Source organism: Cydia strobilella, chromosome 22 (genome assembly GCF_947568885.1).
Source record: "Cydia strobilella chromosome 22, ilCydStro3.1, whole genome shotgun sequence".
NCBI classification, from domain to species: domain Eukaryota; kingdom Metazoa; phylum Arthropoda; class Insecta; order Lepidoptera; family Tortricidae; genus Cydia; species Cydia strobilella.
The window spans coordinates 1,785,788-1,803,158 of record NC_086062.1 but is presented as its reverse complement, the minus strand read 5'-3'; the positions used below and the strand labels follow the sequence as shown (position 1 = coordinate 1,803,158).

Genomic DNA, 17,371 nt, shown 5'->3' with positions numbered 1-17,371 from the left:
CACAGTGCTGATTGAATAGTTACCCGATTAGAAAGTATTTAAGAAAATTAATGTTAGAACTACCCCGAGGCTTATATTTACTTAGTTACACGTCTAAGACAATAAATCCACGTATGAGGTCGTGAGACTTTAAGAAGAAGAATCGTTAGGATTAAATTTAGCCTAGCTACTTAAACCAAAATTATTCTTTGTTTTCCCTTATTTGATACTACCTACCGGGATATACATTTCAATTGTAGAAGATTCAGAGAAGAAATCAGAAAACAATCTAGTTTTAATGCAAATAAAAGCTACAATATGAAGGAGTTTTGTAAATTTTCCTGTTACGTTCTTAAATCATATTTACATCAAAACTTTGAATTTTTATGTAGTCTTCAAAATCTTCAGAATAAGGCAGAAAAAAATATCATTGGCCTGCCTAAACCAATTGCTGAAGGATGTATGAGGTTTAATTATTCTGTTGTCTTTTCCCCGCATTCTAACTTAATCTACCAGGATTACAAATGCGTAATTTTTTTTCATTTCTCTAACACAAAAAACATAATTAATTACAAGTATTCTCATCATTAACAAACATAAAATAAATATACCTACTTTCGATGCTCCAGAAAAACTAGCAAAACCCTAAAACAATGATAGATCATTGTTACCTACCTAGATCTTCCCATGGCCCAAGGACGCGCGCGCAGCCATCGTGACCGTTTTTATACCCCTAATTAGCAGGATATATGGCCTATCTGCATATAGATTTATGATGGTGTTATTGATATGGGAGTGTGAGTCATATATGGAACAATAGGTCGATTGTAGAAAAAAGTCAACATCCCAATTACCGAATATTCGGCCCATCTCTAGATATTTTTAAATATTTAGGTATGCGATATTATAGAATGTACGTACCACGTACCTGACATGTAACTTGGTGTTATTAATAAATTATTTGTATTTGTATGCATATAATGTAATTTCCCCCCGTAAAGTTAAATTGTTGTACACGCATAAATACCGATGGAGCAGGAAATGCCCGTTTCCTGGCGGGAGTTTTAATTTCCACTCGTTAACGTGATTGGTACAGGATGTCACAGGTTTGGGAAATATTAGAGAATGTTTGTACTTATATATTATTCTGGAAAACCAGCTTTGTTTGTCAGTAGAAAAGGGCGAGAAACTTAAAAATGTACCTATATTTTGAATTTCGCGCTTTTTTCTACTGACTATCTGGCTTGCCAGAGTATAGGTAAGTTTACTTAGTTTTAAACATGTTTAAATGATAATAGGTATGTTGTTAAACTGGTATGGTATCGTGGTATCGAAATAAATAGGTAATTTTGTATTTGCATAACTTATTTCGTTACAAACCATTAATCACTGCTATGTTATAAAAGGTACACAAAAAGCTTTTTTTATTTTTTAACTTAAAAAAATCGAATCAAAAGATAGTAAATGAGTTTACAGTTAAATGTTAATGGTAGGTAACCTAATATCTATTTTTCTATTTTTATTTGTCTCAATTTTATTAAATTTGACATTCTCATGAAATAAAATTATGAAAACGGATTATATCGCGTATATTTAATTTATAATACATCCCGACGTTTCGAACTCTTTACAGCGTTCGTGGTCAACGGGTGACTGAGGAAAAATTACAATGTGCAAAAATACCCACATACTAAAATAATGAACAATCATAGACTACAAACTTTAAGGCTGGTTGTACATGCAAAATCGGTTAATAAGGCTAGTTATACACTACAATTATTTTCAAGTAAAGATATATATATATATACGCGATTCATGAGTAACTATCGCGGTAACCGAAGACAATATTTTGACATTCTCATATTGAATTTTCCAACATGATTAATAAAACAGACCTAAATTCAAATTGTTACATAGGAATTCCTACAGATTCACAATAATCGGGACTCGTACCCCAGGTCACTAGTCCTGAAATCAAGGTCTGTCATGCGCCGGCGCACACCCTCGCTAACATTTATAATTAACGAGCTTCACCTGTACACGATGTGTGTGGACGGTGTATATTCCTGACACATTGAGTCCAAAGACTGGGTAAACCAGTACCTAGCTACAAAAATGCAAGTTACTAAAAGTTTCCAAAAAAACAGAGAAGTATGGAAATTTTGGACAATTTTAAGTCAAGGAAAGAGAGGTAGGGTAAGAAACAGTGGCTCAGAAAAAATTGCCGGGTACAGTGCCTCACTCAACCTAATTCCAACATGATAGAGGTGATATTGGTGGGCCTGAGCCGCTGTTCGAGCTGAGGCACTGTTTCCTACCCTACCCTATTTAGTAAGTTAACAGAACCTATGTTTCTGCAATATGTATGTCATTATACGTACTATCTAAAACAAACTGATTCGTCCTTAATATGAAAATTAGGACCCCAGAGACGAGTCTGTTACCAACAATGTTCGTGTTGATGGTTCATCGGAAGATAGCACTTTTTCCTTCCTATATTTTCAATTTGTACAATTTTGTCGTATGTGTTTGTGCTTACAAATAAATTATTTTATTTCTATTGCGATGTTTAGTCTTGCTGTGATGGTAAGCTAAGCGAGTAGTTTTATTAGCATGATTCAATAGCAATTATTGACTGTGGTACTTTGCTCTAGCTAATTTTATAGAGCATTGTAAGTGCCACAAACATGAGCTCCATGTATGAATCCGCCATTTTGAAAAAAAAGAAACCAAAACTGAATATACAAAATTACATAATTATCGAACCTGCTCTCAATTTCTCACGATATTAGGTTGGGAGATGCGACTGGAGAACAGCCGGACAGATAAAGCTACAAAAATTATTTTTTTCGAGCTAAAACGGAGACGCTTCGCTTGCACTTCGCGCTCGCTCTGTCAATCAAACGCACATAATAATTACGTTTGTGTGGACGTTAGACTCTCTACCACTTTTTAAGCATTATGAATAACACAACATGCCGACACATCCCGACTGAATATTCGAAGCATTGTCGGTATTTTTATGAGGGGGGCTATCACTTTGATTCAGCTCTAACCAGTCATTTCCTGTTTTAACCTGGGGTGTGCATTGCATAGCATATAAATTGTCGTTTATTTTATCAGTGGTAGATTTTAAAGTAGGGCTAAAGTTTTATGACAAAATTTTAGTTTTGGATTCTTTAATCACCGACTGTAGTTTTCATTATATGTGACGTTTTCAATCAAAAGGTACCACATTGTCGCTTACCATAAGGACGAAAATTGCTTGTATCTTTATAGGAAAAACCTGTCAGAGCCTCCTTATGGCGAGCGACAATGTGGTACCTTTTGATTGAAAACGTCACATATAGTTAGGTATCTACTCATCTAGGTGTTAGGGTCGGCAACGCGCATGTAACTCCTCTGGAGTTGCAGGCGTACATAGGCTACGGAGACTACTTAACATCAGGCGGGCCGTATGCTTGTTTGCCACCGACGTAGTATAAAAAAAAAGTTCCAATAAACACCTTTTTTCCAAGGTATCTAAATGAATACTGCGACACATCAGTGGCAGTAATCATACTGTGCACAGAAAAGGTGGGAATCGGTAAGACATATCTGTCTTAAGTTATGTTTGCCAGATGACCCGTGGGCTAAGACAGCTGCAGCATCATTTGGGTTCCACAAAAACATGGCGGTAGATGCACGGTAGACCTTGTCAGGGATGGCGAAAGCTTTGGACAAAGATTCATCATCTTCCTCGCGTTTGTCCCGGCAGTTTGCCACGGCTCACGGGAGTCTGGGGTACGCTTGGGAACTAATCCCAAGAATTGGCGTAGGCACTAGTGTTTACGAAAGCGACTGCCATCTGACCTCTGCAAAGCTTTTGACAAAGATTAGTTACTGGAAACTGTTATAGACCGGGTAATCTTGAAGAATAAGTGGAAGTCAGTACACACAGTCAAGGCTCATAAAAAAACTTTTTAGCCCTTTTCGAGTAACTGAGCCACAACGATCTAAATATACTTTTACTTTATAATAATATTAGTAGAGTGAATCCTACTAAAGCCTGACCAGGATATGATCACGAGCCATATTGCGGAATTTCACTGGAACTAATTTTTTCATACTATACTGAACTGTCACCCTATACATGCACAACAACAGCGCCCTCTTGACAATGATCATATATGGTCAGTCTTTACAAGAAGACGGAGAGGGAGACCAAGGAGAACGTATATAAATGTGTCGTGTTGTCTTAAATAAATAAATTGAATTGAATTGATAAATCAAGTATAAAGGAAAAATTCAACGTCGTGTCGTATCGCTGTCAAGGAGAAGGCAGAGGACCGACATGCATGGAAATCGCTCCACCAACAAATCTAACTCTTAAATATATGACGGAGAATCCTACTAATATTAAAAATGTGAAAGTTTGTTTATTTAGATTATCCAATACGCTACATATAAAAGCACAAAACCCTCAGAAAACCGCCATAACTCAACAAATTATAAAAAAACAAGGAAAAGGAACTAGCGGACACCTGCCGAGCCCGGAAGTCGAGAGGGTTTCCCGCGTATTTCAGGCTTCCGGTCCGCCATCTTGCTCTCCATTACTGTTAATTACCCCCCGACGAGGTTTTAGTTTTGGGGGATATTTTTAGAAGTACTTTAGACAGGTAAAATGATTAAGGAAAGCTTGGGGGAGCGCAATCAAGATGTTTTCTTTTTGTTCTTTACTAACTTCTCGCAACACTTAAGTCCATTTCAGATATGTTAATTTGTTTTCCAAAAAATATAAAATGCAATGTTTTCATGTAAAATTCATGGGTTAGGTACACAAATCAAAAATACCGCATTATTCTTTACTGTTATTTTACAATAAAACTGTAAAATTTACGACGGAGTTTTTATTCGGATTCGGACGTTCGAGTCCTTTTGAATTGTGTTTAAAAAATAATTTTAAAGGACTCGACTCGGGACTTAAAAGACTTGGAAGTATTTTAATAGCAGAGTCTCGTAAAAACGCGTCGAGTTCAGAAGAAAGTTCAGTCTAGAAAGACTCAAAAGACCTGCGTTCATACTAAAACTAAATATGACCACTAAAAGCAATATACATCAGGCCAATTCGAACACGCACTGACATCAAACGGATATTAGAAATATTGTTCGCACAAGTATTAGTATGGGCAACTAATATAAAAAAAAGATCGTTTATTTCAGGCTTTTAGCCCATAATACATGACGACACAATGGCATAATGAAATAATAATAAAAGAAAAATTAAAATACAATACAAAAAGAATGTCAACAATGACAAAAACCGAAAAATATTACTGATGTTATAAAATATTACTTAATTAGTTAAGGTACATATACTTAGGTATATGTACCTACGTCATTTAGCCCAGTTATGGGACACTGGTGCATGCAATGACAACCATTGCAGTGTCCCATAAATGGACCGTCCAGCCTGTCGGCGACGACTGCCAGCAGGGCGCTGCCGCTGATATGATTCCAATATCATTCTAATATCTGTTTGATGTCACTGCACGTTCGGATTGTCCTGTAAGTATTCAAAATGATCTTCATCTCACACTCGCTATCGGTCATATCGATTGGGCGCGCTGTGCTCCGCTGCGCCCGGTTCACGGCCGCTACGTATGCTGCCTGCAATACGGCCACTTGGGCACCAATTTTTTAAAAGAAAACAACTTTATTATCTTAAGATTTTACTCCAAGTCATAAATTTTTAGACGTGGCCGTATTGCAGGCAGCATTCGACAATTTCTATATCCGGACAAGCGTCACCTTAGATATACTTTAGGTCTACTAAGTAGATGAAGTACGTAGTTGTACCTACAGTAAATTCCAATTAGAAAAGCTATAGCTCAGTTTTGAGACTAAAGATTGGCACGGTTTGGAAAGATTCATAGTTCACTGCTAAGTATTTTTGGTGCAACGCAACTGGCCCATAATCTGCTCATTTTTAGGGTTCCGTACCCAAAGGGTAAAACGGGACCCTATTACTAAGACTCCGCTGTCCGTCTGTCCGTATGTCACCAGGCTGTATCTCATGAACCGTGATAGCTAGACAGTTGAAATTTTCACAGATGATGTATTTCTGTTGCCGCTATAACAACAAATACTAAAAAGTACGGAACCCTCGGTGTGCGAGTTCGACTCGCACTTGGCCGGTTTTTAATTACATTTATTATGAAATTCAACATGCATTCGGAGCATTCCAGAAAGTATCGGGTACGTGATGAAATTTTTAACACTTCTGCTAAAGCTAAGAAGCCGATATTTGACATGATAACGTTATTGTCTTCGGTTACCGCGATAGTTACTCATGAAATAAAACTATGAAAACGGATTATATCGCGTATATTGAATTTATAATACATCCCGACTTTTTTTTTATCGCGTATATATATATCTTTACTTGAAAATAATTGTAGTGTATAACTAGCCTTATGAACCGATTTTGCATGTACAACCAGCCTTAAAGTTTGTAGTCTATGATTGTTCATTATTTTAGTATGTGGGTATTTTTGCACTTTGTAATTTTTCCTCAGTCACCCGTTGACCACGAACGCTGTAAAGGGTTCGAAACGTCGGGATGTATTATAAATTCAATATACGCGATATAATCCGTTTTCATAGTTTTATTTCATGATAACGTTAGATAGCTTGAAATATGTTCGTACACAATACACAATGCATATTTCTGCAGGTTATTAAGATAGCTGATATACGCGTTACGTCCCCGACATAGTAGACTGGATGTTTTATGGGATGCCCCATCATACTGGTTACTCCAGTTTGGCGCATTTATAGTATATGTGTAACTGTGTAACTGTATTATATGAATAAATTCATTAAAAAATATATATATATTTGTATGTGCTTCATCTCACCCCGCTTGCCTTATCGGTCATCCTATCGACCGGTCACGCTGCGGTCTGCTGCGCCCAGTTCACGGCCGCTACTTTAACCGGGTAATTATCGTGAATCCGGATAAAGTTCGATTGTGACGGACAATTAACGGGTTATTGCAGGGCTTCTAGTTTCTTTTTTTTTTTTTAATTATAAAGGATCATCAGTGTCCAAAGAGTTCAAGTGTCTACAAAATAGATTTTCTTGAAACCATACGTAGTTATTAAGGGGTACACTGACTACCAGTCCGCCGGACGATATCGGCCTGTCAGTTGTTCGGAACTGTCAAATTTTTGTTCTAACTGAGAGGTCGATATCGTCTGGCGTACTGGTAGTCAGTAGTGGGCTCCTTAAACCTATGGTTAAATGTTGTATAGGGTGACTTCGAAAACGGAATAATTTGCTAATGTATTAAATTAACTTGACACGTTTCCATCCATATTTAAATTATATACTGTAATTTTTGTTCTGTCTGTTTGTTTTATCTGTGTTATTTTGTAATTTATTATAAGTAAATTTAACTGTATTTGCATGCATGCAACTGTGCTTACTTATGGCAAGTAATTAAAAAAAACCGGCCAAGTGCGAGTCGGACTCGCGCACCGAGGGTTCCGTACTTTTTAGTATTTGTTGTTATAGCGGCAACAGAAATACATCATCTGTGAAGATTTCAACTGTCTAGCTATCACGGTTTGTGAGATACAGCCTGGTGACAGACAGACAGACGGACAGACGGATAGCGGAGTCTTAGTAATAGGGTCCCGTTTTTACCCTTTGGGTACGGAACTCTAAAAATGGAAACTAGCTACTAAACTACAAACACTTTCTACTGTAGCAACAGTTAGCAAGATGACAAGATGTCTTGGTAAGCGTTGTAGTAGCGTAAGTATGAAATGGTTTTGTTTTATACTTATTTGCGATTTTTCAAAGTTATCCCGCTATCTAAGTTACCCCAATGCGCCTCATACGTACGCATAACAGACAACTGCATACTGCTATCAAACATGTAAAATAATTATCATATAAAATCCACAACGAAGGCTATATTCACCCTAGCACGGTACCCTCAAATCCGGCAGCGTTCCAAGACACGCCGCGCGCAGGGCGTGACGGCATCGATCCGGCCCCGCCCGCCAATCGATGCCACTGTTTTCATTTTTAGATGGCCCATGATGATATTGATGATAATATTGATGAATGAGATGTGTAACATTACAATGAGCAATCGTCTTTACACTTCAGGGTTTTGGTGATACGAGTTTAAGTGAAATTATTCTTCTGAGTTCTAGATGCTATTGTTTTATTTTTGAATTTAATGCCTTGTATATAAAAGTTCAAAATATAATATTGAATAGATACAATATTTCGCATACAGGGTTGCATCATTGATAGGAAGTTGATTATTTAGAGTAACAGTTTTCTAATTAAATATCATCAATACCTAAGCAAATATTGATGATACACTTGTGTCTAATGATAAATAAATCATAATTCTACATTAAAACCGCTAGTTCTAAAGAATTACTAGTAGATTTTGATTTAATCGTCGAAAGTTTTATCGCAAATTATTAATTTGAGCGAATCATAATAACTAAATGACGCACCAACATGTTGCATTTAAAGTACTTAATACTTTGCCTATGCCTAATATCCTTCCCAATTGATTATTTTAAATACTTAACATAATCAAACCTATGCCAAATGATAATTCGAGCAGATGAAACTATGCGAAATTCTTATGACTTTCACTAAATTAAACGTCTGTTAGCCAACGAAATATTCTGGAATTAATTAATGTGAAATAACGAAAGAAAAAAATGGTTTAAACAAAGTAGAACTACACCGCACATTTCATACACATTATATTGTTAAAATTGAGTATTTTTAAATTTATTTTTTCATCCACAGGTCACGGTGGAGTAAACCAACTAGGCGGTGTATTCGTCAACGGCAGACCACTACCCGACGTCGTACGACAAAGGATAGTCGAGCTAGCCCACAGCGGCGTACGGCCCTGCGATATCAGTAGACAACTGAGGGTGTCGCATGGCTGTGTGTCAAAGATACTATCTAGGTGAGTCAGGTGTTGTGTTATGAATGAGATATTTAGCTTAGAGCCCACAGCGGCGTACGGCCCTGCGACATCAGTAGACAACTGAGGGTGTCGCATGGCTGTGTGTCGAAGATACTATCTAGGTGAGTCTCTTAAACATCTTTGTTGATCACTACCCGACGTCGTCCGACAAAGGATAGTCGAGCTAGCCCACAGCGGCGTACGGCCCTGCGACATCAGTAGACAACTGAGGGTGTCGCATGGCTGTGTGTCGAAGATACTATCTAGGTGAGTCTCTTAAACATCTTTGTTGATCACTACCCGACGTCGTCCGACAAAGGATAGTCGAGCTAGCCCACAGCGGCGTACGGCCCTGCGACATCAGTAGACAACTGAGGGTGTCGCATGGCTGTGTGTCGAAGATACTATCTAGGTGAGTCTCTTAAACATCTTTGTTGATCATTACCCGACGTCGTCCGACAAAGGATAGTCGAGCTAGCCCACAGCGGCGTACGGCCCTGCGACATCAGTAGACAATTGAGGGTGTCGCATGGCTGTGTGTCGAAGATACTATCTAGGTGAGTCTCTTAAAAATCCTTGTTGATCACTACCCGTCGTCGTCCGACAAAGGATAGTCAAGCTAGCCTACAGCGGCGTACCGCCCTGCGACATCAGTAGACAACTGAGGGTGTCGCATGGCTGTGTGTCGAAGATACTATCTAGGTGAGTCTCTTAAACATCTTTGTTGATCACTACCCGACGTCGTCCGACAAAGGATAGTCGAGCTAGCCCACAGGGGCGTACGGCCCTGTGACATTAGTAGACAACTGAGGGTGTCGCATGGCTGTGTGTCGAAGATACTATCTAGGTGAGTCTCTTAAACATCTTTGTCGACCACTACCCGACGTCGTCCGACAAAGAATAGTCAAGCTAGCCTACAGCGGCGTACGGCCCTGTGTGACATCGTAGGCGACTGAGAGTGTCGCATGGCTGTGTGTCGAAGATACTATCTAGGTGAGTCTCTCAAAAACCCATGTCGACCACTACCCGACGTCGTCCGACAAAGGATAGTCGAGCTAGCCCACAGCGGCGTACGGCCCTGCCACATCAGTATGCGACTGAGGGTGTCGCATGGTTGTGTGTCAAAGATACTACTTATTTTCCAGGTGTGTCTCTGTATTTCACGTTGTCGGACAAATAATAGTTGATATGGCGGCTTACGACTCTCCAACAGGAGTCTAAATTGTAAATTTCAGTATTAACTTTCATTCTAGTTTTTCAGTTTGTCAGTGAATTCAATTGGTACCTATAGAAAGTCCTTCTGTACTATATACATGCAGTAAATAATTATAAACTAACGTCACTGAAAACTTCTGACTGTAAGACCAAAAATTACGCAAATCTGTAGCATCTCCAAAACAAAACAAAAGCGTAATTCAAAGAAATTATTCTAATCACTGGAGATAGTCATCGAAATTGCTAAAATTGTAACAACCAAAATAAAACCTTATGGCATTGGTTAAGAGTTCAATATGACATGGAGGCAATAGCTTTTTAGTTTATCTATTTTGAAAACCAAAATAGAATGATGCATTTTCAATAGTCTTTCCTATGTTGAGATAGGATTGGTTTCGTCTTGATTTTAAAGCAATAGTAAAATGGGTCGTATATAAAGTGAGGCTCGTATGGTATAAAGGTAAATGACATAAGTGCGCACGCGCCGTCTCGGTCTGTGCGCATGCGTGAACTACTCAGAAGAAAATGGTAATAAGTCCAAGTAAATTGCATACATTTTATGGCCTTTCATGTTGAGCAGGTTGGAAGTAGGCTAGGATGAGAGAGAATTGAGAAAAACTGTGCTTACCGGTGTTCTATTGTGTATAAAACAATTGGTGCTGTACTGGATTTTGCAAACGAGTTTTTAAAGTAGAAATAGATTTCAAAAAATATAAATAATAGTATTACAAACAATATTATGCACATTTGCTGGGACCTCTTTAGGCTTACAGGGCCCGTGTTGAGACGTCCCGCTCTTCCAACAACCATAATTACTAATATGACTTACGTAATTATATTACATTGCAAAAAATTATAGCAATTTTATAGCAAATATTTTTAAAAAATTGAAGAAAGGTTTTGTTTAGGAGAATTTGAAAGATTTGTTATGTAAGTTCGAAAGGCTAAAACTTTTTGAGCCTATTTGGATGATTATATATATATATATATATATTAAAATATCTAGGTACAGTAATATAAAATAGTCCAACATTGCTCATTACTCGATAAATGTCTTCTCATTAAGACCTGAGCTCCTGCGGTCGTTTAAAGCGCAAGCAAGCTAAGTGCTGTCTGACCGCAGCCTAAAACTCTGCCTGTAAGCGTAACTACAAATGAAATATAATCAATTGTGTACCTTATCGTATGGACTTAAGGTGTATAGTTGAATGAGCGTTTGAAGTGAGTTATGGTGTTTTAATTTTAAAAGTGAGGAGATTTGTAGGCTGCTTTAAACAGTAGTAAATGGAGGAGAAATTAGGTTGTGGGGCAAAAAGGCGTTTCGCAGTGGTAAAAATGAATATAGCAGAAATATTTTTGTATTCAAAAGTATGAATTTTGTAAGCAACAAATCGATAAGACAATTAAGTATAAAACTTAAGCAAATTGCATGTATTATATACAAATTAATTTACGACGCTTCAGTCAAATATTTTTTGTTTTTTCGAAACATAAGAAGATTTTTTTTGTCTAGGCTTTCTAAAAATGCATACGAAAAATATACTTAGGTACAAATTATTGAATAGGTATAAGGTGTGCGCGATACTAATGATAGGGGCCCAATCTTATAAGATTACCAGGGGTCGGAAACCGGTATTTGCTCCATACAAAAATACCGGTATTATTACGTTCTTTTTCGTTCTTTTGTTTATAATTTCATCTTTAATGGGACGTTTTAATAATGCAAAATTGTTTTCTAAAAACATGATTCAGTCCTACGTAATGAGCATAAAAAAAATTCAAAATATTGGGCTATTTCGGGGTTTTTAAAAAATACCGGTTCCGAGCCCTGAAGATTACTAATAATCTTACATCGTAACTATACCAGTGTTTCAATAAAATATTAGAAAAAAAAATACAAGATTTCCAGCCGATTATGAAACCAAGTTGAGGCACCGGAAAAGCCTTTACATTAACTTTTTAACGTAAAAACTATCTTTTATTGCTACTTTATAGATATTAAAGTAAAGATAGGTATAAGGTAGTTACGAAACACTTGCATCCGGTCGATTTCTATTAAAATCATCATTTTTGTTGCAAAGCTTAGTAAATTAATTTTTAACAAGCAGAAACTTCTGCGATCGATGCTATTAAGCTTAGAATAAATTTAAAAGTGGAAAAATTACTGCCTTGGGTGAGACTTGAACTCATCCAGAGGCCGTGAGTTCAAGTCTCACCCAAGGCAGTAATTTTTCCACTTTTAAATTTAAGTTTAGTAAAATTTATAAAACAGTATAATACCTATATATCCGCTCAGCTTTTAAATTATATAAACTTGAACACATCATGGACTGAAAATATAAGAGACTGGTTAAAATTGAAGAGCATAGATATACTAATTCGCATGACTGAACATAGAGAGACATATAGACATATGGTCGTCGACCTCCTGGACGGAGATAGCACGTGAAGAAGAAGAAGAAGAAGCTCGAACAATTATGAAACAATGTATAAACAATTTTTTTTTTGCTATGTAATATATAAAAAAACAAATCCTCTTTATTGAACAAACTTTTTTGATCTCACGGGCGAGAAAAGAAACAATTTAAACATGTACCTACCTATATTTTGAAGGATTTTATTTCCACGAACTACGAGATATCTTTAACTAAAAAAGACAAGAAATTGGTATTTTTTACGACTCTAGCGTCCTAGTCAAGTGACCAAATTTTATAGAAAACGCCGAAAGAAACTTAAGCGATGTAAGATATGATCACGTCACTTTTCGTTGCATTTATCTTCATTGATACATTTATAACTTTTCCAATGGCGCATATGCTTTTCATCTTTGCTACGGTTTTTTAAACTTAAAATAGGGGTGTTAAATATTTATGTTTGAATCCAATGCCTGTCCGTCTGTCTGTCTCTGGCATCATAGCTCTCAAACGGATGGACCGATTTCGATGCGGTTTTATTACGTGAAAGCGAGATTTCTTGCGGTGGTTTTAAGATATTTTTGATAAAAATAAATCCTGCAGTTTGAAGAGTATCAGCTCTTTTTGAAAATGATGTAGCTAAGATATTTTTGGTATAAAATGGATTCTTGGCATAATGCGTTTTTTTTTAATTTTTTATTTAATAGTTTATAAGCTTTAGTTTCGCACTTTTATACTAATTCCTCAATATTATCTCAAATCCACAAGATCACATTCAAAACACCCCACAAATGAAGCATAATGGCTCAGAACAGATCGAATGATAATTTGAATATAACTGACCGAATGATATAAAAGGAATGGAAGCGAGGGTCAGTAGAACTGGCTATTGTTTGATTTAAATTGAAAACTGACCGGTAGGGGTGGGAGTGTCGATAGGAAGTTCTATAATCGTTGTTTTTACAAATAATTCATTAAATGAGTAGCTAGTTACAGAGCACATTTTCTAATGATGCTAAAAATTTGCATACATATGTAAGTCGGGTGACAATCCAATATTATGGTACCATTGAGCTGATCTGATGATGGAGACAGGAGATGGACTCTGTGATAAAACAACGCAACCTAATTGTGTTGGGGGTTTTATGAATTGTCTACTAATAATGTATTTTTGCCAAAAACTTATTTAACTACCAATGTCATTGAACACTGACAGCTCATCGGAGCTGTCATGTGTTTTGGTTAGAATACCTAAATATGACACTAGTAACAGTGGTGAGAAATTGAAACCTCATCGTAACAATTTTTTTAATATGTTAGAAGACATAATATTGTCTTCGGTTACAGCGATAGTTACTCATGAAATAAAACTATGAAAACGGATTATATCGCGTAACATATTGAATTTATAATACATACCGACGTTTCGAACTCTTTACAGCGTTTGTAGTCAACGGGTGACTGAGGAAAAATTACAAATTGCAAAAATACCCACATACTAAAAATAATGAACCATCATAGACTATAAACTTTAAGGCTGGTTGTACATGCAAAACTACAATTATTATTTTCAAGTAAAGATATATATACGCGAACGTCGGGATGAATTATAAATTCAATATACGCGATATAATCCGTTTTCATTAGGTAGTTTTATTTCATATTAGAAGACAGTTAATCACTGTATTTAACTATTTAATATTTTAAAATACCGTGATTAACTGTTAAATTACCATGTCAGCTAAAAATTATACCTATTCCAATATGCTTGATACTCGAAAACAGTAAACTAAAAAAAAAAGTTGTTTAACTATTGTTGAAAAGGACTCTTTAAATTGAAATCACCCCACTGGGACTGAATGAGCATTCTATGTAACCATATCAAGCAGCTATTTAACAATATATTTTGTGGATACGGAATACTAAAATTAATATAATTACTTCGATCCCTAAAAATTCTTAACCTAGCCCTTACTACCGAAACATCCAACATTTAAAGTCTAAAAACAAAAAAAAAAGAAATTCAAGGTGTTTAAGCATTTATTCAATACTGTTGAAAAGGTACAGAAATTGAAAATACATCCAAGTCAATGCCCATCCCTACCCCGCTGGGACTGAATGGGCATTCAATTTATTCCCGATCGTTGTTTGAGTGTTGCCCGTTGCTGTCTTCATTATTCTGTTATTTATAGAACAGTCATTCTGGAATATATTTTTTTTTGCTTGGAGACGCAATTAGCAGGCAGATAGATAGGTTGCAACTAAGTATGTAGTTACCACTAATCAAGCGATGCCGTTTATAATTTCCATAAAACTATTAATTCAAACAAAAAAATACTTTGCTAATACGGGAAATAATAACATGCTAGTCAATTAGTGCTACCCGTTATATTTATTTGCATATTTTTTTGTATATTTACCATAAGTAATAATATATTTGTTAATGTATCCAGAATTTTTCTGTGTATAATGAGGTCACATTGATATTAAATATATTAATCACGGGTCACTCACGACTATTTTAGGTCGAAAAACGCTCGACATGTTTCACTCCGTACCGAAGTGTCATCAGGAGCTTGCGTTGACAGTACGGAGTGAAACATGTCGAGCGTTTTTCGATTTAAAATACGTGACTTACGTGAGTGACCCGTTATTAATATTTTTAATGAGTCTGTGTCTCACGGAAGTTTTGTTATTATAATGTATTAGCTAATAGTTCTGCGTTCTGCATGCCAAAATTATTAAACTGAAAAATGTTAAATAAAGCTTAATATCACTCTAGTGGATACAATGTAGAGTATCAGACCGGATGTACTGCAGACAGAAGCAAAATGATATTGCTACAAACAAACATTATTTGTGGTATTCTATAAAAAGGGACTTTATTGTCGATGGCGCTTACGCCATTATAAACGATGCTCCGATATAAATACAATGCCGCGCGACGCTGTGCGGCGTAAGCGCAATCGACAATAAGGTCCCTTTTCATAGAAAATGCCCCATTTGTCTAGCTAATGGAAGTCTTTTTCCAATACTACTATGTACTCGAATACTTTTCCAAATACAGATATATATCGACACTTCGCGTTCAAAAGTGTCTTCAACAGTTTAATTGGTTTTTATATAGAGAGATATCTCTTTTCGTTAAGCTATCAGAATATAAAAACTTTTGACGCATAGTCTGATTCGCTACTTATGGTGCTGACTATACAACTCTCACGATTACGATTCAATACTGCTTGCTGTAATGTTCTTGCAAGTAGCAACAAAAAAATAATTTCTAGATCACATAAAACGAAATCAAATCCAAACTAACACATAAATGAAAGTAGTTCACCTCCTGTCCGTATAATTGCCTGTTTTTCTGGTCATACACTACCACATTGAGCATAGAATATGGTTTTTAACACTTAAGTAATAAGGCTTGTTTTCGATTGGGGTAAAAAACGACGCGGGCGCAGAAAGCGTGTCCATTATACACTTCCGCTCATGTAGTGTATTGTACGTCCGTATGGACTACGATTGTTTCATTATTATTATGTATCAAAATTGTGACTGCCCTTTAAGGCGAGATTTGTTTGGTTTATTATAAACCACGCTAAGTTTTCATGCCATGTGCTAGATCAAGTATGCCTATGCAGTGGTCAGGGCCGCAGTGAGGAACCGACGTACTATACGCGCCGTGTCCAAAATTACCGCCTTCTGCATCTGATCCTTGATCCAACCACCCAGCGAGTCTCTCTAAGTGTTGATCGAGACTTCGCTGAGACCGTTCGCTGACACGACTATCGGAACCATCATCGTCGAGTCAACATCCCACATAATCTCGTGAGCCAAGTCTAGGTACTTGCTGGATTTGTGCTTCTCAGCTTTCACAAGATTCTCATCATGGGGGATGGTGACGTCAACGATCAACTAGGACTGCTAGTTTAGTATTAATTTCGTGTAAGCTAATATGTAGATTTTTGACGATGCAAAAGTGATCCAACAGATCCTACTTGAATAAATTGATTTTTATCTTTATCTTTATCTTTATCTTTTAACTATTAGGGCTAAATTCTAGGTCGATCTGTGTAATATTGTTCCAAATATATGTCATATTTTTGTACAGTTTCTTTTCTGAAAAATCTTTCATTATATTGTTTTAGCCGGTAATACACTTACCGATATTATTTATTCAATATTCAAGGTTGCAAAGCATCATTGTACAATCATCACCGATAGTATAGCGTTTAAAACAATGCGCCAAAAGTATCTATCAACCTGAAATACTTTTCCAAACAGAGATATATCTGTATAGGTACAGTTTTTGCTCAGAAATATTTGTCTCAATTTATTTCTACATAACATAGGGACATAATCGGCGCGATTCGGGAAATGAATTAGATTCACTAGATATGAAATAATAAAGATATGTGACGTCCCACGGATAAAGGTACCTTATGGCGGTTGGAGCTTAGGTACGCTATTCTTTACGCCGCTCCAATTAATATTGGATGGCGCTTACATTATTGCGGCGCTATGCGACGTAGGTACCTTTTGCCGTGCAATGTCACATATCTTTACTATTTCATATCTAGCAATGAGGATATAATAAGATAGAGCGGTACTGTCATAGTAAATTTTGTAACCACTGTAAAATCACTGCCATCTATCGACATACTTTACAACTGAAAATGAAGATTTATAAAAATACGTTAAAATGTATTTAAATATGGATAAATGATTTTTTTATTTGCAATAATTATTTTTATATGATTTTGACCCATGT

General features: G+C 36.4%; 1 protein-coding gene across 1 annotated transcript in view; it reads left to right on the top strand.

Annotated features, from left to right (window-relative positions):
• LOC134751597 (paired box protein Pax-5) overlaps positions 1-17,371 on the top strand; it is a 127,657-nt gene that overhangs the window by 72,316 nt on the left and 37,970 nt on the right. The window contains exon 4 of the mRNA XM_063687072.1: positions 8,806-8,971. Within this exon, the coding sequence (XP_063543142.1) occupies positions 8,806-8,971 (166 nt within the window). The remainder of the gene's footprint in view (positions 1-8,805; positions 8,972-17,371) is intronic.